This window comes from Chelonoidis abingdonii, chromosome 7 (genome assembly GCF_003597395.2).
Source record: "Chelonoidis abingdonii isolate Lonesome George chromosome 7, CheloAbing_2.0, whole genome shotgun sequence".
Lineage (NCBI taxonomy): Eukaryota > Metazoa > Chordata > Testudines > Testudinidae > Chelonoidis > Chelonoidis abingdonii.
The window spans coordinates 40,492,533-40,520,182 of NC_133775.1; the positions used below are offsets into that span (position 1 = coordinate 40,492,533).

At 39.0% G+C, this 27,650-nt stretch overlaps 1 protein-coding gene across 1 annotated transcript in view; it reads right to left on the reverse strand.

Annotated features, from left to right (window-relative positions):
* The window catches only part of COL11A1 (collagen type XI alpha 1 chain), a 239,140-nt gene that overhangs the window by 123,576 nt on the left and 87,914 nt on the right, over window positions 1–27,650 (reverse strand). The window contains exons 14-28 of the mRNA XM_032797054.2: window positions 26,805–26,861; window positions 22,993–23,046; window positions 21,221–21,274; window positions 21,055–21,108; window positions 20,410–20,463; window positions 13,431–13,484; window positions 13,258–13,302; window positions 11,883–11,936; window positions 11,742–11,786; window positions 11,291–11,344; window positions 10,773–10,817; window positions 5,011–5,064; window positions 1,685–1,729; window positions 219–272; window positions 90–134 (exon numbers count right to left, since the gene is read on the reverse strand). Coding sequence (XP_032652945.1) covers window positions 90–134; window positions 219–272; window positions 1,685–1,729; window positions 5,011–5,064; window positions 10,773–10,817; window positions 11,291–11,344; window positions 11,742–11,786; window positions 11,883–11,936; window positions 13,258–13,302; window positions 13,431–13,484; window positions 20,410–20,463; window positions 21,055–21,108; window positions 21,221–21,274; window positions 22,993–23,046; window positions 26,805–26,861 — 768 coding nt within the window. The remainder of the gene's footprint in view (window positions 1–89; window positions 135–218; window positions 273–1,684; window positions 1,730–5,010; window positions 5,065–10,772; window positions 10,818–11,290; window positions 11,345–11,741; window positions 11,787–11,882; window positions 11,937–13,257; window positions 13,303–13,430; window positions 13,485–20,409; window positions 20,464–21,054; window positions 21,109–21,220; window positions 21,275–22,992; window positions 23,047–26,804; window positions 26,862–27,650) is intronic.

Consider the following 27,650-nt stretch of genomic DNA (forward strand, 5'->3'; position numbering starts at 1 on the left):
TGTAGTGCTGAAAAAAGGAGACCCTTTTGTTTACTGGAACACAGGAAACACTATTTGTTTAACAAAAGCAAGTCCAATTCTATGTTTACCTTTTCACCTTTGGAGCCTTTGAGACCACGGACACCATCAGCTCCCTGCAGAAAGCAATGAGAAAATGCCTCACTGTACATAACCAGAAAGTTTCAAATATTCAGATTTTTTAAAAAAATTAATCATACCTTCACACCACGAGGACCAGGATAGCCAATTGGACCCTGAGGACCTGGAGGCCCCTAAAATACATTGGATTAGAAAAACTCTCTCTGTTAGTCAGTTAACAAATAGTTTTCTAAGTAAGATCCACTTACCTTAATTATATTACAAGAAGTCTAAAGGAAGACATTGGAATAATACTGGGCAGACAGGTTTTTCTGGCTGACTGCCCCCAAGAAAACTTGTGGGAATATCAAAGCGTTTTTCAGATTTTCTGTGGATCTATTTATGGTTTTGCTGTGGATTTATACTTTTAGAAATTTCAAATGAAAGTGACGTGCTAAAAACATCAACCCACAACATAAATAATCTGAAATTATGATAATGTTGAAAATATAAGGAGAACACACCAGTGTTAATGATGTCTGCACAGGGCAGATGCTATGTGTCAGCTATAAAGACATAAGAGTATATCACTCTACTAGCCCTTCCCCAGCATTTAAAAAAAAATCTCACAAATGCACATTCTGTGCCATACTCTACTCTCATATAGGCATCTGCTATTCCCATATATGCAGATCTTTCAGAATCTGACTCTTTTTTTCAGTGTTTACATTTTCCTTAGAGTAATAAATCAATCAATCATGGTCTCTTTTAAAAATTCCCCAAAGTTAACAGGGTCTGATTAAAAAAAAAATGCAACATTTAATTGATACTGACTGGAGATTTTGGGGCATTTATTGTTTCCTGAGGATTTTTTTTAAATATATTTCACTACACCTTTGCAAATATAAAATTAAGAGAGGATAAACCTTTGTTACTTTAGTAGTACATCCTGTTTCATAATACTTCCTGGCCTCATAATAAAAAAAAAAGGCCCCCAAACATGTAATAGATTGCAGGATAAGGGCCAGATACTTATACCCTGATTTATACTATTTATAATGTATAGTACTTTACTCTGTTGTCTTCAGCAGGACTACTTGGGAAGTCATGTGTTATTCAGCAAGACTGGCCTTAATATGGCAGTGAGTTTTATAAACCCTTTAAATATTTCACAACAATGAAGAAATTATTTTCCACTGACTTGCTGTAAGTGACTGAAAAATCTGTTGAATGTGTGTGTTTTGATAGACCCTCCTAACAGAGCCTCTCAATCGTCCCTGCAAGTAGCTTACAGTATAAAACTGCAAACTCAAAGAAGTTGCAGATTATCTGTCTGGACCATGTGACAGTTTATTAAATCCTGAGTAGACATGAATAAATATAAATAGAGTGCCCTGGTAAAGTAAAACTGCTTGTGGAGTTCACAGATTGGTACACAATAAATATGATCGTCAGCACACACATACTGTGAATGGGTGGTGCATTTTCTATCACTTATGTTCCCAATAGCAATAAGAGCAACAGATTACATGGTTGACAAATTCATTAAATAAACAAATAAATTAAAATTGAATAGACATATGTTTATGGAAGTTTTGAAACTTACCAAAGCACCTTTCTCTCCAGACTGACCTTCTTTGCCAGGATGACCCTGATTACAGAAAGGTAAATATTTGTTGGAAAATATGCTCTTTGTGAAAAACAATTTATTATACAATATAAATTATTTTAAATAATTGAATATCACCATGACCCCAAATCCAACCCTGTTTCTGGACTACAGCATGAAAAATACATCTTTGATTTTGAGGAGAGATTTACTGTTTTAATATATAACTAGGTTATATAACAAAGAGAAATCTGGACAGTAGTTATATTGATGTGAATGTATTAAACGACATTTTGATCAACTGCAGGAGTCTTTTAATCTAAAATACGCTCAGATTTGATTACTACAGTATTTTGAAAGAGCCTACATGATACAACTTCATGCAGAAAACCCTAAAGCATATAAAAAGGTTACAAGAGTTCTCTGAGAGACCTATAAAGAGATTGATCTAGTCTTATTTATAGCGTTAATTAAATTCTTTTCTTTTAAATCATTGCTTACTTTTAAAATAAAACTTGAGAGTTGAAGGCTGCTACTGTTTACATTCTATATCATTATAGTGATATAAAGCTCCCTCTAGAAATGTAGCACAAGAATTAAGCTTTTGTGGGTGTGTGTGAGAGAGAGGGAGATCACTCACAAGATTAATTCCTCACTGCATTCCTAATGGGAGACAGCATTAATTATTTTTTTATCTGTCATCAAAAATTACACTAAAGTGAAATTAAAAATGTTAATGGCAGACTACAGTATGAGGAAATCAAGAAGTAACACTTTTTCTACTTTGTGTACATCCATTCTTATTTGAAGGGTATAGTAAATCTTTAGTTTTGCTGTGCACGTAGCCACTTCTTAAATATTAACTTCTTTGTGGTATTAACTTCCAAAAAGTGTTTTCAGTATGTCAAATCATATTTTAAAATACCTGCCAATCCTTAACTGATAAACATCTGATTTTTATGTTTAGTGTGCTAGCTAGTAATATGAATTTAAATATGCTATTAATTAATGGTATATATATATATAGAATATCTAGAATATCACTTATCTATCTATGCATTCTAGAATATTGATTAGAAGGATGAATATCAGATAGCGAGAAACAACTTATTGTCTTGCTCACCTCACATAGCATTAGCATTTTTTTTTCAGTTTTACTCAAACAAATACATCTTGGTTTGAAAATCTGAAGTAATCTTCAAGCAGATGATCGTATTGTGCACAAACTTATAACTACTTACCCTGCATGGAAAGTCTGTGATTCTACAATGCTACTTCTGTCAGGGATGATGCTTAGTTTCAGTGACTTAACCTGCCTGCCATACCCTTCAAAACACATACATAAGGTAGGGAGATGACTGTCTAGGCAGACAGTGGTTCATGCACAAGCACGCACACACACATACACATGGAAACACATGACTACCTGTGCTTATTCATTCTTCACTGTGTTTGTCTTTATTTCTGATTTTTATGTGTAACAAAAGGCAGGTTTTCAAATACCAGTGATGTAGTAAGGGCTGAGAGTTTTCAGAAGTGAGAAAAACTTGCATAAGTGGACAAAGATTCAAGTCTAACTGGAATCTCCAACAATGCCATAATATGCATTGCCAACAGTCTGTGTGGATGTGCTACAATTGCAGGCAAAAGGGAGACTGACGGTCATGGATACAGTTCTGTATCCATATGTTCATTTTCCCAATTTAATGCCCCTGGGATAATGTCTATAGTTCTTAACCTTGCAAAATTCCTGTTGAGGTCATTGAGAGTTTTGATTGGAATTTGACTTAGGAAAGGGGGAAAGATTATTATATGAGAAAATGGCATAGTGGGGAAAGGACTGAGGGGAGCAGTATGAGGACTTATGAGCCCTTCAATTAAGTGGTCCTTATTGGTAGTAAAACCATAAACATTTTGATTTAAAAAAACTTTCTTTTTCTCTCTCTCATCTGTCTTTAGGAGTACTGATTTTATAGTTACTAGGTTTAGGACCTGATTTTGAACAGTAATGTGAGTAATTTTATTCATGTCAATATCATTGTTGGGTGTTCATTGAGTTTAGTGGAGCTACTCACATGAGTCCAGTAACTCTGGGGGTAAGCGCTTACATGAAGATGAGTTTCCTAATGTTCAGAAGATTCTTATTCTGGCAATGCTCTGCCCCCATGCAGAACCTGAAAGTGCGGGGTCCATCCCTTGATATGCTCTGATTAGGAGCTGTTAGGAAGGAAGGTGTAGCCAGCTTTATGCCAGCTGAGAAAATCTCTAAATCAAGAGAGTTTCCTGGTGATCATAGGTGCATACTTTATCCCTGTTGTGGGGCAAATGCCTCACTCCTGGAGAACAGGGCTTAAAAACAGTCAAGCTAGGCTGATTGGGGAAGCAGCCACAGCTGTGGCCAGTTCAATCAGGGCCCAGCTGGCCCATATAAGAGGGCTGTGGGTCGGGAGCTGAGAGAGGAGTCTCACTCTAGCCCTGGAGTGGGAAGGGCCTGGCTGCCTGGGAGCTCAGGATACCAGGAGTAGTGCAGGGCTGGGGAAAGGCAAAAGGAGATGGGGAGCTCCAGCCTGGCAAATCCCCAGCTGGCGGGCCTAGCTAAAGGCAAAACAGGTCCTGGGGTTGCAGAGGTGCAGCCTGGCATTAGGCAGAGGCAGCTGGTCCAGCCTCCTTGCCAATGATGAGTGGCCTTTACAGACTGCAGTTTGCCCCAGTGAGTGGGGGCTAAATGATGACTGGCAGTAGCCACTGAGGCAACGTGGACTTAGAGGGTTGAGGGCTCCCCAGGGAGGGGAGACCCAGAGAGTGGGTACTGCTGGGGCAGAATCCTGAGATATGCAGGTACCAGGGTCTGGGAGGGACATGGGGCCAGCGGCAGGCGAGACACCAGCCTGCAGAGGGCACTCCATATGCTGGAAAAGAGCTAATTCCAAGACAACCAGTAGGAGGCACCACACGAGTGAGTCTCGCTTCACTACAATGACCCATTTACACTGTCACATTGACATAAATGAGACAGTGGATCTGATCCACTGTATATCTCTCTGTCTATTGGCTTATCATAGCATGTCAGTGCAGATGTTGCAATCATGATTGAGTATCAAGGTATACATTTCTAAAGGGCTTCAGCAAATCTTACAGCCCCCTAACTTTAATAATGTCTCAAGTTCCAATAATACAGAGGTATACACAGGCTTTACAAGTTTGTTCCCAACTAAGAGTGCTGCCTCTTTTCTTCTTGTAATGCACTACATTGCATGCAGTGACTCAAAGCTGCATACTGATTTTTAACAGAATTTAGACATTCAAAAGACAAAATTACTTACAGAAGGCCCATCAGAACCAGCAAGTCCCGGAAGGCCAGGCTTGCCCTGTGGTCCCTAAAGACAACAAAAAGGATACATTTTAGGAATAATATTAAACAAATATGTTGCTCAAACTAAAATAGGTTGCAATAATCAAATTAACTATGAACAAAAAGAAATATGTTAAAGCATATAAAGTGATGGGGGAAAAAAATAAAAGAAGAGTGTTCCAAAAGCTAGATCCAGAGACTTAGATTCTGATTTCCATTACACCAGTGTAAATCCATAACAATTCCAGTGACTTCAAAAAAGTTACTCTCAGTGCTCACTAGTGCAAACGAGAAAGGAACAGAGGAATTGCCATATGGCATCAGACCCATGGTCCATCTAGACCACTATCCTGTCCAAGAAGGATGGAGCAAGAAACCCCTCAGTTGACAGATACTGAATAATCTGTTTCTAATAGTTGGAGACTTAAGGCCTGAAGCATGAGATTTTATCTCCCTTCCAAAATTTGTTATTAATATTATGATTGAATATTCATATGAACAGCTAATCCTTCTTTGAATCTTTCCAAGTTGTTGGGTTCAGCAACATACTGTGGCAATGAGTTCCACAAACTAATTATGCATTGTGTGAAAAAAGTATTTCCTTTTGGATTCTCTTCTGGCTTTAAATATTTCAACCAGATATAGTTGGATACTGAAATACTTGCTCCACCTGAGTACTGGCCATACCTCAGAAATATCCATTTGTAATGTTAAACTAACTTGCCTTTTACCTCAAAAAGTGTGAGATTCCTATAACAATGTTAATCATCAAAACAGAACTGTCTGAAGTTAGATCAGAGAGTAGTAAGCAGCTGCTTTAGCATGAACGAGAAAAACTAAACAAAAGCATACGCACCTGGGAAGGAAATTAGGTAGAAAGGACAGATGAGGGAGAAGGAATAACATGTTGTTTCCCAGTTAAACTGAGGTGATGAAATGAGGAAAAATAACATCAGGAAAATAATGTTCATTTACAGAATTCTATGAAAAACTTCAGCATCAAAGTACATTCAGATTCACCATTCACCAAGTTTTCAGATTCACCATAATTTTAACCAACTTTCCTTTTTGAAATTGTCTCCAAATACAATGAATATGCAAATTAGAAAGATGTAAAAATATGTTTATTTGGGTTGTAAAAAAGATGATTGAGTAAAGTAGAGGCCATTGGAAAAATGCGTTGTTGTTCACAAAGTATCATTGAGCAGACGAGAAATGAAAGGCACAAGGAGGAAAAACAAGGAAAAAATTACATTTAGAAATGGACCATAGCAGTTATGATGGAGAGAATGTACCCATTGCACATATCATTCACCTCTAAAATGTATAGACAAAGACATGAAAGGAACAAGTGGAGAAAAATAATGTAGTGTTCACTCTGCAAAGTAATGTACAAAGAACAGAAAATGACAAAGGGTGAAATCTTGGCCCCACTGAAGTCAATGGCACACTCTCTTTGACTTAAAGGGGCCAGGATATCACCCAGAATCCAGAGGAGGCCAGAGGCAGTAGCATCTAAAGTTGCAAAGCAAGAACAATTTGAATGATGTAGGTGAGTCCAGAGTCCAGGGATGAGAGCTGGCTGTTCATTGGTTCGCACTGTTTCAAACACAAAAACAGAGCTACAATTGGAGGGTAAGTTGTGTGCATGGCAGGACAGAATGTGACTCTTTGGAAATGAAAGGTTTGCTGATGATCTTCAAAGAGTCATAAGAGATGTATTTGATGTCCGTCCGTCAACCAAAAACCATGTTATATAACTAGAAATTTTATTAGGACCAAAAAATTAAAAATAAAATCCAGGTTGGGTCCTAGTCTCCAACCTAGACTCCAACCTAAGTCTACACCACATTAGAGCAGCAAAGCAAATTGGCAACATTCGTTCCTAAGGGTTTCAAGAATATGTAACCCAAACAAAACAAAATGATACTTTAATCACAAATGCATTATGAAAACCTATGTGAATCACAGAATTAACCTATAATGAACATCAACGCACCAAATTAAAATTAGTAACGTCCAAGCCATCATCACCCAGGGCAATTTACATTAGCTGGATAATGACAAATGCATCCTCTTTTTGTCAGACATTTTTCTTATTTAGTACCCTCATGGCATCACAGCATTCATCAACTGCAACACCTACAAAATCGTCAGTGTCCTTATGGTCTTTGTCCTGGTCCATGCCCCATCTGTAGCTGTGCCCACTCTCAGTACACAGGCTTACCAAAGAGGAAACAAGAGATCAAACATGCATTCCTGTATTAGTGCCAGGCATTGACTTAAGGTTGCTAGTTTCTAATTAGTCATATGGGTATATTCTGGTATGCTGGCAGCAATATGATTGATGCTGGGTTTTTTACATTCTCATACACTTATACCTCTGAGAAACTTTTCTCACATAAGTAGTCCCATTGATTTCACTTGGACTGCCCATGTGAGTAGAGTTACTCCTGAGTTCCTTTTTAGGACTTGGCCCTCGAGAATGAGTAATCTTGATGGATTGGCTGTGCTGAATATATTGCATCAAATCAATTCAAACTTTTAAAGAAAATCTCCATCTATTAGTGGAAGGCCTGATCCTAAGAGAGAGGGCACCTAAAAATTTGTTATGAAACTTTTGTGAGGGAAAAGTTTAGCAGGTTTAGATGGAGGAAATTTTTGATGTGAATGAGTTTGAGCATAGACAGGTAATGGTGTGATTGGGTTTGGACCAGGAAAGCATTCAGTGTCGGAGGGAAAGGTTTCTATCAATATTTAAAATGTCACTGCTTGGTCCTCCAATATCAGAGATGCCAAGGTGTAACATATTGGATTCATTTAAATATTTAGATGCAAGCAGGGGAAATTTTAGGTGCCAGTATATTTTAGCAGAGAAAACTTTAGATGTTGGTGAGTTTCACATGGAAAACTTTAGAGGTGACTCTGGAAAGGGAAATCATTCTATGGGAGCAAATTTGGGTTGAAAAATGTCCTTTCAATATTTCACTTGCCAGAACCTCCTCTCGTAAAATTGACTTGTGCAAGGCAATTTGTACACAAAAAAAGTTTCTAGGTGAGTAGACTCCTGCAAACATTGCGTATAAAAGTTAATTTCCTGAGTGGCCTGCATTCTTCCTTCTCTTCAAGTGCCATTCCTCTCTTCTGGCAAAACCAAGTCCAGAGTCCTTGGTCTGCAATCCCTTCCAGTAGGCCCAATTGGGGCAATTATTCTGAGATACTCAGGGAGAATTATGGAACTTACAGATATGGTGTTTCTAAGATGACTCTTGGTACATGTTGAGTGTGTAAGCACTACACGGACTGGAGCAACAGAGAGTGTGTATATGGTCTCGGGATGTCAGACTTACTTTTGCATAGGGCAGCTGAGAGAGGAGAACATGCTCCCTTCAGCTCATGAAGTTTATACTGCACAGCCAATATGCTCTGAAATCTATCCAGCATATAAAGCCTTATGCACCTAAGTGTTTAATTTACTGAAGTCATCTTCCTCTACAGGCCCCACACAAGTTGTAATTCTTGTGCTTGGCATTACACTCTCTATGCTTCCACATGGGTAACAGAGACCCCAAAGGGAGTGGGAACAAGGCAGGGCATGGCCCTGTTCTTTCCACTCATCACCAGCTCACTGAATGGGCCTAGGACACTGGATGGAGTTTGCTGCATCTTGAAGAGGTATAGCAGTGAAGAAAGTTATCTTGCATTCTGGGGAGTTCCAGTAGGATTTCTGTCCCTTGTGGTGGTCTGACTCCACCCTAAAAATGCAGGGTTATGTCTTTAAGGTATGATTTTTTAAAAAAATTCTTTGACTAAAGTTGAAATCTAACACATTCCATATCAACTCAACTCCTGTCTCTATGATGTTTTGGGAGGGTATGTAGCCTATAGAAATGTATATAATGCTGGGTGGGTGCAAGATGGTTTCTATCCTGTAAGGAGAAACTAGCAGAAATAACAATGAAGATAGAAGTCTGGATTTTTTAATATGAAATGTGACACCTGTCACTGCTCCAGTACATTTATTTAAGAGATGTTATTATCTTTGGGATATCTACCTTCCCTTTTTAACCCAGGAATGAACATATCAGTTCTACCTAGCAGTAAGTTACAATGTAACAAAGCTAACAAACTGGTTTGCAGCTCATTTGAATATTAAACTCAAAAACAGAAAAGACTACCAAGCCAAGAAAACTCAAAAAATAAGGTAAGTATATGGAAAGGTAGGAAGCAAGCAAAGTATGTCACACCTGTTTAGCCTATTTATCCTTGTAATCTCTATTATAATGGCTAATGAACCATCCCGTAAGTGAATCACTGTTGTGAAAAAGCCCATAAACAATATATTGCAAGTGTTACATATAAAAATACAATTAGTTTACACCTCTAAGCTATCTGATATAGATGTCAGGGATAAAGTATGAACAAGTATGGGATAAAAGACTTAAAACCAGAGCAATTCCATGCAAGAACAGGTGAGCATGCAAGGCCAGTTCTTGCAATTCTCACTCATGCAAAACTATAGCGGGAGTTTTGCTCAAATGTAGACTGCAGGATTCATAGAATTTCATGGATGGAAGGGACCTCAGGAGATCATCTAATCTACCCCCCTGCTCAAGGCAGGGAAAATTCCCAGTTTTTTTTTTTTAAACCACAGTTCCCTAAATGGCACCCTTAAGGATTGAACTTACAACACTGGGTTTAGTGAGCCAATGCGCAAACCACTGAACTATATTATTTCTCTAAGAAATATATATAACTCAGGGGAGCGGAAAAAGCTTTTTTACTTCACATAGTCGACCTGTACTTGGCAGTTCAGAAGCAGAAAAATAGTCACGTTATATGAAAGAAACAAGTCAAGATAAAGTGGCAGAGACCATGTCTTATAGCCCTGAACCTCTGGTAGCTGAAAGGCATGATATGCATTCATGATTGATTGTGGAATGAATATGTTGTGGACACAGCCATCTTCTGAGAATAACATTCTGGGGAAGACAGGCAGGTAGGAAGTCTGTGTATTGTTTCCTAAAATCCCCCTCAATCCCTCCCACTAAGAAGCTGAGATACCAGAGCACTAGGAAGATATTAAACCATGAATGAGAAGGAAACCAGAGCAGAATCAATTGGGGATCTAAAAGAAGAAAGGAGACAATTACTAGGAGTGTGAAATTTGAAACGGACATAATTAGAACTTGCAGCAGAATATTACCGCTCAGGAAACACAAGGATAAACAAATAGGGCCTTATTCTGATCTAAATTATACCACAGCTACTCCAGAGTTATGCCAATGTACCATTGGTGTAAATGAGAGCAGAATCAGGCCCTCAGTTTAAAGAAAGAGGTAGATTTTTAAAAGTATAGGAGATGAGAGAGAATTTTATTTTACAGAAAATACATTTAAATTGGAAAAACTTTTTTTTTAACCCAGCAGTCTGAGTTTATTTGTATTTAATCATGTACAGTTTAGTGCTATGGGACAAATTATGATCCTAATAACATCAGCATGAATAAAGAGTAAATTCAGGAAGTTACACTGGTGAAAAAAATGGTGTAAATGAGAAGAGAGCTAGGCCCATATTGTTCATTACTTTACTTGGTGGTTTTAGGGAATTTTGCTATGTTTGAGAACATAGGTATCCAATATCTAAACAAAAAGAAAAGCCCTTAACCACTTAACCAGAGGTTGTTACACAGATACACTGATTACGAAATACCAGAATAATCTTATAACTTACTTTTTCACCAGGGGCTCCAATAGGACCTTGTGGACCAGGAAGCCCCTATTAGAAAGAAGCCAGTGTGTGAGAAATCAGGGATAACAATATATGTACATTCTCCCTATTAAAGAACCCTCATTAATCTGTTTAAACATAGCGGCAAATATAAAATATAAGTGTGGGGGGTTTTTTAAACCAGTTAGATAAGGAGTTTTGTGTGAGCCTTTTGCACAGGCTACTATTCTGGCATCAAGTCTGTAACAGGATCCTATTCAGAACCCTCCTACAGGTGTGGTCGTTCCTGCTGGCATTCCAGGAACACTGAATGAGTCATTTTTCTTGCAAATGAAAAAGCCCTCTGCAAGCTTGCTTTAAAATTCTGCTCCCACTGTATTATGTACATTTTCAGCATTATTTATAAAATCCTTCATGCTTTATCAATCCTGCATATGAAAAGCTAACCCTATGCTAGTCTGTATTCATTAAATATTTGTTTAAAGGAATGTGATATAACCTGTGGGTTACTGAACACTTACTTGTGGACCTGGGATTCCTTGTTGACCAGGAGGTCCTGGTTCCCCTTGAGGACCCTACCATGCAAAAAATACAGAGGCATTAAGTTTGGGCTTCTGTGTTACAAATCTTCACTCTCAGGCCTAAAGAAATATAAGCACATCTCTGCGTTTTCCCTCTTTTAAATCTACCAATTAACCGTCTCTCTAGTCTGATTTTAAAATTAATTTATATCACCAACATTTTATTAATGTAAGGCTAATTCCACCCATACTTACACCCTGAGAGCTGGAGTCTGAGGGTTGCAGGAGGTTAAATGAGGGCAGAATTTAGGTTTAAGCAGATGGTACACAAGGCTGTTCTCTTCAATATAACATTGAGAGGAATCTGAATTTTAGATTAAACAGTGACGAGGGTAGGGAGGGGAAGGATTTTGACAATCCCAAACCTCTGTTTCCCTAATTATCTACCTACCAAGTTTCCTTTTGGACCTGGGGGGCCATCAACACCTGCAAAACCCTGCAACAAGAACAAAAATAGAGGTAACACTGGGCAGAATTATTTTTTACTGGAAATTCCACATCTAAAATACCTCACTCTTTATGCCATACGTACAGGTTGTCCTGGGGGACCAGGTGTGCCCCTGGGGCCCAGTAGTCCTCTTGGACCCTGAAGAGAAGACACAATTCATATTAAAAATGTAGGCACAATTCCTCCTTACAAGCGGGTAGGCTGCAGGAGTAGGACGGAGGGAGGCAGTGAAGCCCAACAAAAGGATTCACTGCTACATGGGATCCTCCTGACCTCTGCCCTGTATTGGTAGCACAATATGGGTTGAAGGCACCTTTTGTCGAGTAGCTCTGTCTCTCATACCAGAGAAAGGTCACAGGGGGAGATTTTCGCCCTGCCACTGCTTTGAACACTAGAGCAGCACCTTCCACAGTCACTTGATCTGAGTGCCGACTATTTATGTATTTAATGAAAACAAGGTGGTTTTAATGATTTCTGTCATGTTCTGTATTGCAGTGGAAAGTGCTATCTTGGCAATAAAATCTCTGCTAGATAGCTGAAAATTACTCATTTGGAGTCTTTCTCTTTATAATAAACAAATGGAAACTCTTCCACAAGCAGAAGGGCAGACCTGCTCCCATAAGCAATTCCACTGAAATCAATGGGACCATTCTTCTGAGGCGGGGGAGCAAAATGTGTTCCCTAGTATTATTTTTAACTTCCCACAGTGTAAGTGCATTTTGTTTTTCATTATTTGTGTCATCAGACACTGTGGCTGAAGTAGACAGGCCTCATTCTCCTCTTTGTTTCCTCATATGTAAAGAGGATGCAAATTACTATCATTCTGACTCAGTAGCATTTTACACTCACTTTGTATCTGGAAAAGGGCATATGTCAGATATTTAGGATAAAATTATTCTTTCGGAGCCAGGCCCTGGATCTCTTGCCTGCACCGCAGATCTCTGTTCTGCAATGACAGCACCAGTGGAATTCCTACTGATATCAGTGGAATTCTTGGACATGTAACAGTTGCAAAATATACAATAAAGAGGAGCAGTGTGGGCAAGAGAGGGGAATTTGGGTGAAATTTTGCAGCCAAATATTCACAAAAAGCAGATTGTTGTGAAATATCCCTAGAAGTTTCAATAGACTGACTATGTCCTCACTGTCCTCATGTAAATCAGGAGTACATCCACTGAAGTCAGTGCAGTTGCGCCACAGTAAATGAGATAAGGATCAGGTCCAGTGATTCTGGAAATTGTGTACGCTGGACTGAATTCATCCGTGAATAATTTCAGTCATGTTAGTAGAGTTACACCCCAGAACAATTTGGCCCATTGTTTACTCTCCATACAGAACTGCCACTTTTTTCCCTCTGGGAAAAGCTTTGTAGAAATGAATGAAAATCTTAGAGTGATTTTGTTCTGCAAAACTGTCAGCGTGCATACCAGAAATAGAATAGTAAAAAAACTTCGCTTACAGCTTCACCTGGGAGACCTCTGGGTCCAACTTCTCCATCTTCTCCCTGTCATTATTAAAAGGAATAGAAGGTTTAGTGTGAAGAGTATACATCACCATAATATTCCTCTTCTGGGAGGGCTTGCTTTAGATGTTATTGTGTGTATTAGTGAGCTGAAGTTATTAGTAACATACTCTTGTGCCGTCTTCACCGGGTGCACCAGGAGGTCCTTGTGGGCCACGATCTCCCTGTAGAATTAAGAAAGGCATATTACAATAATGCAGGTTCCAACTCTGGCTGCAAACAACAAGAGATGGGAAAGTGAAATACCACTTTAGCTGCATAATGGTATGTCAGAAATATCTTCACTGTAATAGCAAACAGGTACAAATCTACATGTTACTTGGCAGAAGTTTTTGTTTAGAGGTGGAGCCAAAATCTTTTATTAGGTTAATGTGAGGAAGGATTAACATTTCAGAAATGTTCAATAATCATATCATCGTTACTGCATGTAAGGCTGGGTTCTGCCATAAGAACATAAGAATGGCCATACTGGGGCCTTTCAGGCATACGTACACAGAGCCTTAGCAGATTTTGGACTGACGTGGTTAGGATTTATTTTTCTTTTATCTTTTTTAAAGAAGGCCCGTGTGCTGCATAACTTAAAAACAACTGATTGAGCTCTTTTTGGAGAGGGGATTTTTAATCAGTGATCTTCTTGTAGGACTGAATAAAAGTGTTCATGCTGATTCTTCTAGCTTTAGACGTGTTTCCAAGGTGCTGACTACAGCTGTGAATCCTAGAAAAGTTATATGGAATCACTCTTGAGTGTCTCCTTTCTCGCTCTTTTTCTCCTTCAGAGTGCTGCTGGGGAGGTTTCTGTGATTGCTTATTTACCCCAAGGTGCCTCTTGTATAAGGAACGGCAGGTGTTTATTCCACTGCCCTTCTGTTCAATGTGATTGTGGGGTCATTAAGAAAGATAATGAGGTTCTATTAACTGCATCTTTGTTGCCTCAAAGTTGAGTTACATTCTACATGCAGCTATGTCTTAACACTATTCAAAAACATTCACTGGTGCAGACTGAATGCAGCTTCCTATGTGTTAAGCGACATTTATTGAAGGCAGCACATGACACTTGTAGTCCATCATCTGGCTTCTAATTACTTTCTGGGTGCAATTTAACGTATAGGTTTAAATCTATAAATCTTCCAGCTGGTTGGCTCTTGGTTTATCTGAAAGGCTACCTATGTCGTCTTGTAATACTGTGGCAGTTGAGATCATTTTAGGAGCCTGAGTTAATAATGTCCTGGTTTAATCATGAGCGGGTCTGGGGTAGCTCATTATCAGTAAGGTGTCCTCAGCCTTCAAATTCTCTTCTTCCACTAGTCTGCTAACACAGGACAAGGTCTGAATGGATAGGATGCGCATGGTAGAAGTCTTTAATTTGGGAGATCTCTAAGTTTTAGTTTTAGACTGTTTATTATTCTTTCACTTTTATATACATTTGATATACCTTTCGATAGGCATATTCTTCATAAATCTAAATACTTAAATTACATGCAAATTCATAGATTCTTAGAGTTAATGCCAGAAGGGACCATTAGATGTAGTCTAACCTCTTTATATAATACAAGCCATAGAATTTCATCCAGTTACTCCTATAGAGAGCTCAATAATTTGTGGTTGCCTAAAGCATATGTCTTCCAGACAGACATCCGGTCCGGAAATTATCGTATGTGTTCCCAGTTCAAACTAGGAATGAAAAGATTCCTAAAAAGAATATGCTAAAGGTTAGTGGGTTTTTTTTAAACAACGTCAGTATTCTTGCAAATAAAATATAACTACAGGAAAAAAGGATTTATTTCTTTTTCCACTGTGCTTTTCTTTATTACAAGGAGTACAGAGGTGAATGTTTATGCAAACAGCTCCTTGCATTATGTCCTCTCACTAAACAAGAATCTGAAAGGCTGCAGTTATCTGCTTTAGCTTTGAATGGGACTGCTTTCAGATTTGTCATACTTTCTAAATATTTAGAGGACTCCCATTTTAATAAGTATTATAGCAGGGTTTCTCAAACAGGGGTCACCGCTTGCGTAGGGAAAGCTCCTGGCAGGCCGGGCCGGTGCGTTTACTTGCCCCGTCCACAGGTCCGGCCGATCGCGGCTTCCACTGGCCATGGATCGTTGCTCCGGGCCAATGGGAGCTGCTGGGAGCGGCATGGGCTGAGGGACTTACTGGCCGCGATTGGGCAGAGTTGCCGACGGGCAGGTAAACACACCGGCCTGGCTTGCTAGGGGCTTTCCCTACACAAGCAGCGACCCCTGTTTGAAAAACCCTGTATTATAGTGATTTCCAAACAATGGAATGGAAGACTTGGAAAAGGCTTTCTTTATTTCTTTTTATTAATATTTTCAGATATTTTACATTTGTTTAGAAAATATGAATTCAATATCTATAGTTCTGAATAAGAACAAAAAAGGTTGCTTTCACTGTACAATTAAAGGTCATAAAGTTTGCCAACTCAGCTACACCATATTAGAAAGCAGACATAGATCTCTTCACCTTAAGGGCTTGGCTACACTTTCAAGTTACAGTGCAATAAAGGAGCTTCAGGCACTCTAGCTCACTACCTGTCCACACTGGCAAGGCACAAAGAGCGCTCTGACTCCACGGCTACAGCTATGCTGCTACTTCACCTTGGCAAGAGGAATAATGTTTGCTGTGCCTTGGCTACAACACCTGGGCATCAATGTGAATGAGATGTTGCATTACTGCGCTCTGATCAGCCTCCAGAAATGTCCCATAATCTCCTTAAGTCAAGTGGCTATTCTTGTCATTGTTTTGAACTCACCTAGGAATGCGGATATAGCCTTTGAAAGCTCCCTTTCTGACAGCCAGCTCCAAGATAAAGCAATCATTTTTGTGGAATGCTGTGTGAGAGAGAGAGAGGCGGGGGTGGGGGGAAGGGAGGTCTGCTGCTGTCTGAACTTACAAGACAGCATGCTGACATGCTCTCAGTCCCCCCAAAACGCATGCTCTCTCCCCCCACATACACACAACACACTCCCTGTCACATTCCACCCCACCCATCCCATTTTAAAAGCACATTGAAGTCACTTGCATGCTGGGATAGCTGCCCATAATGCACCACTCCCAGTGCCGCTGCAAGTGCCGCAAATGTGGCCATGCCAGTGCACTTGAAGCTGTCAGTGTGGACAGATTGCAGCCCATTCCCTACTGTGCTCTGCGAAGGCTGGTTTAACTCAAAGCGCTCTACATCTGCAAGTGTAGCAACGCTATAAGGCAACTTTGAAAGAGTTGCTCAGTCTTCAGAGGACACATGAGAGATGCACAGTGATTAGGTCAGTGATACTCAGTAGGTGGCCCACGGCCCAAATGTGGCCTGCCAAAGATTCCTGTGTGGCCCGCCAGCTCACCTTAAAACAATGTTTATAATTAAATTCACAAATAGTGATGCACTGCTTATCATTTGCCTATGCCTTCCTTAGTAATTTACTGGCAGTGCTTACTTTGTAATGAAAGAAGTGCCAAGGCTCAGCCCAAGCAAGTCCCAGCACAAATTAAGCAATGGTTGAGTGGCTAAAGTGGTGACTGCTGGCTGGGCACCCAGCTCTGAAGGCAATGCCATCACCAGCCGCAGCACAGAAGTAAGGATGGCAATACCCCATACCACACCACCCTTACTTCTATTTTGCTGCTGGAGGCGGTGCTGCCTTTAGAGCTGGACAGCCGGAGAAAGGCAGTTGCTGGTCGGGAGTCCAGAGGTGCCAGAGCTATGAACTGCCAAGCCTAGAGGCCCTGGGGCTCAACCCCAGTGAGTCCAGGCAGAAATTAAGCACTGCTTACTGGGTCTTAAGTTCTTGCAATAGGATTGAGCTAGGACACTGTCTATTTTGTTCATTAGTGATGGAAATTGAGCCAAAAATGAATGCAAGTGGGAGTAAATGTTGCAAAGTTGACAGCAGAAACCGAGGTTTTAACTAAAATTGGACAGCGGATTTTCTATTTATTATGCCACCTCATTTAAACGCAAAACCTTTGTGTTTAATAATCCAAACCAATTTATCTATCTGTGAGGTCATCAACATGAAATATCACTTTGAATCAAAGCATGGTAACTTCAATACAGCCTGTCCTCCTGGCAGTGTTGCAAGATGTGACAAAACTGAAAATTGGAAGTCTTTGTATCACACTTCAAATGTCATTCTCACAACATCAGCGACTATAAAGGAAAAAGCAACAGCTACTTCTCTTCGAAAATGTTGGTAATAGCTAAAAAAAAAAAGCCTTTCCTGGATACCTAGTTTGGGAAGGAGTGCACGCTGCTGGAGGAGCTTTTTGCAGGGGATAAAAACAAAGATGACATTGTGAACTGTGTGAAGGAGATTCCCCTGTCTGATTCCACAACAGTGCAAAGATTGGAGGTAACTTAGGAAGAAAAATGGTTTAGATCTGTAGAAAATAAACTTGCTTGTTATAGACAGAGGTCCCTCTATGACAGGGAAAGAGAAGGGCTTTGCTTCACATTTGGCAATGATTCACCCTCCATTAAATACACTTTATTACATCATCCACCAGACTGTCTTGTGCGGTAAATTGTCAATGGGTATTGTGATAAGATGGGTGAATGAGATAAGTTCAACTTCTACCTTCCAACTTCATTTTTTAAAGCTCTTTTACAAGATGTTTCAGCCAAATTCAGTGATCTATTGCAGCATAATGATGTTCACTAGTTAACTAGGGGGCGTGAGATAGAGATTGTGTGCTTCAAAAAAAAATAGAATTTCTTTCAAACTACAAAACCAGCATAGCTCGTGAGTTCCTGGAATTTATGAATGAAGTCCCCTCTATGTCATAGGTAGCTTTTCTGTGTGATATTACTGGTGACTTAAATTCCCTCAACTTGAAGCTCCAAGGCCGTGCAAGCAGTCTCAGGGATCTGTTTGGAAAAATGTGTGCCTTTCAGAGGAATCTTGAAATCTTTCAGACAGACTTAACAGAAAAGATGTTGCACTTTACCATATTGTGTGTTGTTGCTACCAATGAAACTTGGTTGAAAACGATGCAAGAATTCCTGAACAATCTGATCAAAAATTTTAAAATGTGATTTGAGAATTTTAAAATTCCAAAGGTTTTGCTTTTATTTGTTTGTGATCCATTTGTTGGCCCTACTGATGAACTCTGCCCTTCTGAAGCCAAGAACATTCTTCATTTAATTGATAAAGGTTCCTTTCAATTAGAAATTGTAGGGCTCCAGGGCTCAGATATCTTGAAGAAAAAATTCAGAGAAATGGGACTTTGTGATTTCTTGACTCAATATGCTGATCAGTTTCAGAATAGCCATAACCTAGCCATATATCTCTTAATAGTGTTTGGATCAATGTACCTCTGTGAATCTGGGTTTTCTACCATGAACATTGTAAAAAACCAACACCGCAATCATCTGACAGATGAGCATCTTTACCAGTATGTGTGCCTTGCCCTGGCCTCCTATAAACCGCTCTTCACAAAGCTTGCCAGAGATCATTGGTCACTTCTCCCATTAGAGATTGTCACAAACACCAGTAATAATATTGATTTATAAACTTTGCTAAGAGACAGAAACACTAATACTTACATTGCAATCAAGGTCTTTATTCATTGGCACCTGAAGGGGTTTTTTATTATTATTATTTTGTCTGTCTTCTGTGCAAATGGCGCACCTCTTGACATAAAAATCTAAAACTGGCCTGTGGGTAGATCTAGTATCACAGGACTAGATCTTAATGTCTGGAACTGGCCACCTACAGATCAACCCACATTTCAAATCTGCAAATAGCAGCTTGTTTTACTCTCTAGGAAGAAAGGGTTTGATGAAAAATGATTGAGAGGATTGTGAATTGTAGTAAAAATAATAGTTCCCTCTATGTCACATACAAACAGGACTGAGGAGAACAACTTCACATATTACTACAACACACTACGCTGTAGGAATACGGCAAGTATTCAATGTCTCCCCAAATTCCTGGGAAGTGTAGTTACTGCACAAGCCCTTTGAAGATTGCAGCATATACTTCCATCTGTGGTTCACTAGCTCCACTCTCGAAGAGGGTGGAATCATTATCCTGCCTTCTTCTAGTTCTTTCTATGGTGGCTAAGACTTACAAGAGAACTAGCAGGAGAACTGCATTCAGGAGAGTACAGGGAACTGCAGTTGCAATAGGGATGCATTCCAAGAGGAAGAGTTCTTCCACCACAACTGCTAAACAGGGCCAGACACAACCAAAATTAGCTCTCAGATCTGGTCTTTCTCCAAGTTCTGGAATGTTGATATTTGAAGTGTTTGGACTGAGTCAGTCCTTGTCAATAAGCAATACAGCTAAGCATTGTAGGTATTCTTGATTGCTACTTTGTTTGAGCAAACCTTTTTAATGGTGTTTAAAAAAATTACAAGTCAAGGATGTTGTTTTCCATGAACATGAACAAACAATTGCAAAACTTTCTGCATTATTCTGTGTTCAGAGATGTTAAATTCTGTGTATCCTCAAAGCAAGGGGAAAAGGATGGCCTGTTGTTGGGGCACTGCCCTAGTGGAAGTGAGACCTGGCTTCAATTCACTGCTGGGCCACAGACTTTTTGTGTGACCTCAATTCCCCATCTGCAATGGGGGGTCCCAGAGAGGAGAAAGTACCACTGGCATACAGTCTGCCTATTGAAACATCATGGAAATGAGCCCTATGACTACACTGGTCATGGGATATACACACATACTCAGCACAGAATTTGTATACTTTTATATTGCAACTTTCTTCTAATAATCTACTTCAACCCAGTCAACAACTGGAGTAAATCAGCTGAAGTAAATCAGCATATCTCCATTGACTTTAAGGAAACTACTTCAGTTTACACCCATTGAGAATCTAGCCCAAATTCTGCAAATATATTTAAATAAAAAAATATGTATGTGGATTGTTAGCTATAAATTCACGTTACTGGAATTTTTACATGAAATGCTTGCAAAAATATAATTCTGACACTATGCTGTAACATGAAATTCTGGCATGTTCTGACTTAACTCTCTCCACAGTCCTATGCTATTTTTTAAATGAAGTGATGCTTCTACTACCACATTTTAATAAGCTTTCATATAAACATTCATGTTTATCTTACTCTGTGACCTTTATCACCAGGTAGACCAGGAAGACCATCAAACCCTCTATCACCCTAGGAAAGAAAAAATTAGAGACTTAGAAATGACTATTACACTTTGTAATATTTTTAGTAAATTATACCAGCTCACTGTTGTCTAAATTCTGCCCATGGATATATGTGTACATCTCAACAAGTCATTTGGAGTTGAGCACATGCATCTGAACATCAGAGTTTGGCCCTGGGTGTGTCAAAGCAGAAGAAGCTGTAGTGCACCAGATTTTACACTCCACTATAATTATGCCATTATAAATTTAACATCAAGACAAAGGGCTTGATTTTAGTCACACATACTGGTAGCTCCACTGTAGAAAATACAGTTACACCCATGTAAAAAAAAGCAGCCTAAGTGAGATCAGAATCAAGCCCAAATAATCAAGTTACTTAAATGTTACCCTGCTGTCCATTACCATGAATTATCATATTTTTAATGGATGATTCATACTCAACTTTTGCATCTTATCTGGTTGTCTGAATCATCGTTTTCATTGCAGAATAGCTTTCTACATTGTTTTTACATTTGCAGTGTGGTGGAGGGCAGTTTAATGTCGATCTAAAATGTGCATCATCCACACCATGATTGAAATATGACCTCAGATCTCACACCTTTGAACCAGGTTCTCCTGGCATTCCTCGAGCGCCATCAGCTCCTGGACGACCCTGAAAAGAATACAAACATTTGAAGATGCCAACAACTGACATCCAGAGTAATGAGAAAGTGTTAATTCATTTGGATTTCAATTTAATTTTTTACCAGATTTATGTTACTCACTCTTTTGCCAGGTTTCCCACTTGGCCCAATGGAACCTTGAATACCTCGAGGACCCTGAATTTAAACAAAAGTCTTTAACATCATACTATATGTGGCAGCAAAAAGCTAGAACAGCTAGCTAAACAAAATTGTCAAACATCTCAGCTAAACAACAACTTAAGGAATACAATGTTAAATACCAAGACTGATATTTTTTCAAAGCTATCTAAGGGAGTCCCCACTTCCCATTAATTAGTGATGAAAACTGGGTATCCAGATCCCTTGAATGTCTTTGAAAATCTCAGTGCCATGGTTTACAAATCTTGTTTTAGCCATGTTAAAATTAAATTCATCTATATTTAATGAGAACTTATATTTACACAGCACATTCTATTCCAAGGGATTCCAAAGTATTTCACAGACTGCACACCTCATTCCACTCTCAAATGACCATATGATTCTCATTGCAGGCAGTTCTAGGTGTTTCTAAGGGAGCACTCCTGTCCAAAACCAATATTCACCTTGGGTCAAAATGTCAGCTGAAAAAAGCTTCAGAATCTGTATCCAGTAATTTAGGGCAATGCAGCAGAGTGGTCTGACCCTTTAAGGACCTTCAAAGCCAGGCAGTAGCAAACCTTGATCTAAGGAGAAGCCCAGCAGGCATGTGTTGGGAACCAGCTAAGCAGCAGCAAATAACTAACTCTGATTCTCAGCTGGAAGACACAAGTGGGGACCTAGCTCTAGAAGGGGAGGAGGAGGGCTAGGAGAGACTAAGAGTTTCCTTAGCAGCAGCAGAAGGCTGCAATGGGGCAGGCTGGCCTTGTGGTCTCCCTGAGGTTAAGGGAGGGCTGTGAACCCTGAGGTACAGGAGGGGGCAGAGGACCCAGCCATATCTGTCTAGAACATGGCTGACTGTCCAAGCTTGTGAATAGCTTCACTGACCACAAGAAGAAATAGAAAGAAAAAAACACTAACAAAGGACCACACTGGAAATGTAGGCAGGAAAAATGAAAGACTAATGGGCTATTTGTAATGTTTTACTTTTGTACTAGTGTCAAAGTGGAATTTGGGATAGTCACTTAATACATGATTAAATATGTGTACCTAAGTTGGCATTTGGCCAAGTGATAGGTGTTAGCACTCCAGACTTATAAAAAAATGTCATAGTTTCTGTAACGATCACCAGTGCTTATGACTTTAGTTTTAGGTCTAAGTTTAAAGATTCCAGCTGGCCAGTACTCTCTAACATCAAACTGCGAGACTGATGCAGTAATTACTAAGAAGGAAAGGTATCATCCATTGAGTCAACAACACCACTTCTTCCAGTGTCAAAGTTTTTTTCTTGGAAATTTCCTGTTTAATTACTAGTCATATTAAACTCTGCTCAGTTTATGAGATTTGATCATATCACAGTAAGGTCATATGACGGCAGGCATTGATGCTAATGGTACTTAGGAGCATGTACAGTACCAAGCAGAGAAAAGAGCTTGCAGCACCAATTTTAAAACTGGTTTTCAAGAGATGACATTCTACATGTGATAATTGATCCGCTTTACAGAAAAGCAGCTTGTTACTTTCACATTTTAAAATGAACAATCTAGGTAACTGTTTCATTTGCTGCAGCGTTGCACAGGAAAAATTATTCATCTTCAGTTACATGTAAAAAAGCACATACCTGATTGCTCTCCAATAGGGGGATGTATTTCCATATGCTGCAAATGGGAATGTATTTTCATATGCTAAAAAGCATGAAAAGGTAACATAGTGAAAAATGAAAGGATGTTGTATTGTACCTGGGGACCTGGGTCGCCACTTTCTCCTTTAATACCTGGTGAGCCAGGCCCGCCCTATGTAACAAATGCAAAATACAGTGAGTTTAATTATCCGCTAAACTTTAATTGGATAAACTGTTAGCTATTTCTATAAATTAATTACAGAAAAGCTTTTTCATTAGCTATTATGAAATCATCCTACGTGATTACAGTTCCCGAAAGATCATTTTGTAAAGGTCTGGCAAACTTGGGGCCAAATTGTGGTCTCATCAAAGTAAATGTTAAAACTCCATTGACTTAAATGGGACCAGGCATTGACCACTGTGTTCTATATTAAAGTTTGCTAGGTAAATATCATCTCAGTAAGAACATGAATCATTAAAACATGTCTGCTTCCTGCATCAAGGAGGAGACAGCAAGACCTGAGAGTGGATCTTCGGCACCCTTGTGCAACTGTAGAAATAAAGCACAATCCGACTGCTTGATCCAAACCTCACTGAAGTCAATAAGAGTCTTCCTATTGATTACAATGATCATCTCATCAGGTTCTTAAACATGTGACAAATCTGTATACATATATTTCTACACTATTATAGCATAGACAGATAGAAACACAGAATGCACTCCTTGCTTATTATTTGCTCTGAAATTTTATCTCATAGTATTATTCTGGGGCTTATACCGGATCCTGAACTGGAGTAAATCAGAGTAGCTAGGATCTGGCCCAATATTTTTCACAATCTGTTTGTCTTTTCCATTAATATTGGTTCCACTGAAAAACATACCAACATAATTCAAAAAGAGTAACCAACAGAGTATACAAATAGAATGAAGCCTACTAAGAAGTACAAAGGGATTGGTGCATTTCTGACTGAATGCTTGACACCACATATTGTGTACTTAATATTATATGAACTTTGCTGAGACCCCGTGTCTGAGTCTCCTACTGAAATGAAGAGAAATTGCTCTAAGGTCCCGATCTAGTGCCAGCTGAAGTCAGTGGATCAAGCCCTAAATGAGGCAAGAATCAGGCCCTGAGTTGTTGCTTCCCACAAGGACAGGTGACTGTTAGCAAAGGTGTCTCTGTATCAACCTAGTTTTTAAACAGTTTTAAATGTGCACAATCAATGGAAACGGCCTTTGACAAAAAAAGGATAAATAATCTACTTTAATTAACACTGTGAATGCTAACACTTAATGTAACTACAGCTCTGCTATGCTAAGAAACTGCTTTTTTAATAATACATTTAATATGATTCTTAACATATTTAATTGGTGTTCTCACAATTAAATTACCAAAATAGATGACAGATTAAGGCTAAGACTTCCAGAAATGACTAGTGATTTTGGGAGCCTTGTTTTTTCATTGTTCAACTTGAGACTTGTTCAAGGGGCTTGATCTTTCAGAGGACAGGTGCTCAGCAATGTTTGAAAATTAGGTCCTTTTTCAGATATTTCCAGGTGATATATCTAAAATCTGAGGCACCCAAAATTACTAGTCACTTTTGGAAACCTTGGCCTAACATTTTGGCAGATCAGAAGAGCTGGATTTCTAGAGCCTCCTGGTGGCTCAGTGGCAAAATAGCTATTAATGTGGTTCATTCTCTAGACTTTCCACACAAAGAAGCACCAATGTTTCTAATATGTAAACTGTTGGTGGTATGTAGCCAGGACTATCAGTAAATAGAACTATACACTAGCAATGTTGCACCACTCTTTACAAATGGATTCAATGTTACCACAGTTATATAACGGTAATGTCGATATGTACTGAATGCAATCTTCTAGGCTCTTGATTTACATCAGCAGAAATAGGGTATCAATTGGCTTGTTACCTTGCACCAGTTTATTCCAATTTATTATAACTGTAATGAAATTTGCCTAACTGTGATCAACCAAAAGTCTGTGGGTCAAGTTCTCTGCTGACAGACAATGGCAATGCCATTGACTCTGGGAGAGTTATGCCACTGAAGAATTTGCCCCTGTGTATCTGTTTCAAAGTTACAATTAAAGGCCAATGATTCTAGCTGAAATTGTTTATTTATTTGTTTATTTTTATTAACTGGGACTCAGCTGAAACCACTTTCACATAAAAAGCCTCCGAGTGTGACCCCCCCCCTTATAAATTAAAAACACTTTTTTATATATTTAACACCATTATAAATGCTGGAGGCAAAGCAGGATTTGGGGTGGAGGTTGACAGCTCGCAATCCTCCCATGTAATAACCTCATGACCCTCTGAAGGGTCACAACCCAGTTTGAAAACCCCTGTACTAGAATATGTGGCAGCAGTAATAGGGTAAAAGCTTGGACTGTGGATTCTATAGAAGATAGATAAGATGTGATTATCCATTTGCCCCTCCTACCTGTTGATCAATACTTCCTCCAGTGAGCTATGAATTAGGGAGGGAGATGATGACAGGAGGGGAAAAAAGAAGGTAGAAAGATGGGGCAGGGGAAGTGACTTAGTGATGTCACAATGTTACCACTCAACAATGAGCTGTTTCTGAGGGAGCACATAAAGGCAGTGAGGGGCCAGAAAAGATGGAGGAAGAGTGTTTGTACTCCTGATGTTATAATTATACCACCTCATGAATGTTTCATGGATGCCTGTTCTACATTAATGACATGCTTTGCTATTAAATACTGTTAAGCATGTTTTTGTATATATTTTACAACTAGATGTGTGTTTTATGTCATTACAAGAGCTAAACTTTCTCTTTCTACTGCAGTTCATCCATTGTTTTTCAAAGCACATTGTTACAATACAGCAGTTAGTGATGACCATAATCACAAAACAGGCAAAATATCTGCCAACTTAGCCATGCCAACAAAGCAGACTAAATACTGGTTTCCAAACTAAGTGAATCCTTCCAAATTTGTATGCTATACTGACTCTAGAGAAAAACCCTACTGTCTGACTCCAAGAGGATAAATATAATCACCTGAGATAATTTTAGAAAAGATTTGTTTTTTACAAAGCCTATAACCTTGGTTCCAGCAGTTATCATTTTACATTATTGTTGCTATACTTAAATGACTTTTTGAAACATGGTAAATGCTAAATTACAGCATTTTGTGGATTGTTTGAGTCTACAATGTATCCATTGCCTAAAAGAGGAAATTACAGTTACAATATTAGTCAGGTGATTTACAAAGTGCAGAGCCTCCTACCTGATTTTCCACTTTTCTCACATGTGCTATACTTTTAAAATGCTGTGTAGAGATCACAGTGGCAAACGTAGTGGTGACATAAGAACTGTTTGATATGCTTGCTGTTAAAAAGCTGTGATTTTTATTCCCTGCAGACTGGGTACTGAATTCAGAACATTTTTACAACCACAGTGACAGTAATATCCTTCAAAATCATTCAATATTAGTCTGTGAGCCAAATTCAGCCCTGAAGTAAATAGATACCACTCTCTTAGAAGTCAGTGGGAGTTGTGCCAATTTACAGTACTGACTTACTTTACCGATGATAAACAGGTAAGATTATTCTTCAGCATTCCCTTTCATTTCCTAATATTTACCATAGTAAACACCCTGAATACTGAAAAGTGCGGTTATCTAACTGAACAGGCTTATTTAGTTGTATAAGGCATTCACAAGTTTTAAAGTGTACTCTATCCATACATACAAAACATTCAATTAGCTTACAGGCTGAACTTCAGACCCTTCAAAAGAATATGGACTCAAATTCTGGCCTTAATTATACCACTGAAGTCCCCAGGCAAATCACTTTTATTGCATGGGTGTAAGTGATGCAGGACTTTGGACCATGTACTTTTAATACTAGTGTATTCCATTTTTTATCCTTGTTTTGTTTAACATACCACAGGACCTGGTCTTCCAGTGAGTCCCATGGGGCCAGGTGGCCCTCTCATAGCAATCTGTTAAAAAAAGGAAGAAAAAAAAAACATATTTCAAGGGGAAGCTACAAAAATTACATAATATTCATTGCATGGCCAGATTATTAGTAATTAATTTATGCTAGTGGCTGGTGACTAAGGTTAACTGCATGTTCACGAGTAGATGTTTATTTTGCTAAGCGTAGCAACTGGCAATCCATATTAAAAAGATTGTGTGTATTTAGCTGTCACAAGTGTGATGCATAAAGTATATTACTCAGCAAATGTCAGTTATTGTTTACTAAATGAGACTATAACAGACTATGCATACAAATTTATACTAAGTTTGTCCTTCACTCCCATAAAATCAGTATATTTTCAGTAGGAATAAACCACTGGTAAACCTAAGAACTGGACATCTGTCTTTGCAATTAAGAAGTGTTCTTCTATTGGACTAAAGAAGATGCTTTAGTATTTCTTTTGTGCTATCCCACACTGATGATTGCTTCTCTCTCTCAATTAAACCATTTGGACCACACAGAAAAATGAAGCATGATGGTGTCACCATACATATGCACATTCCAGAGGCTATATTACACTTTCCAGAATTAATCAAGGGAAGACAGACAATAAACTGATTTGGACAGCTCATCAACCTGTCATCCCAAATTCCTCCACAATTCTGGTCAGATGCTCTGCTGCCGCGGCAAGCCTATGAAATCTATTGTCCTCACTCCCACAGCCCTCATCTTATCATTCATGTGTGAATCAATGTCTCGTGTGTGGGAGGGGTGAATATTTGTGTGTTTATATGTAATATTCCTGACTTAT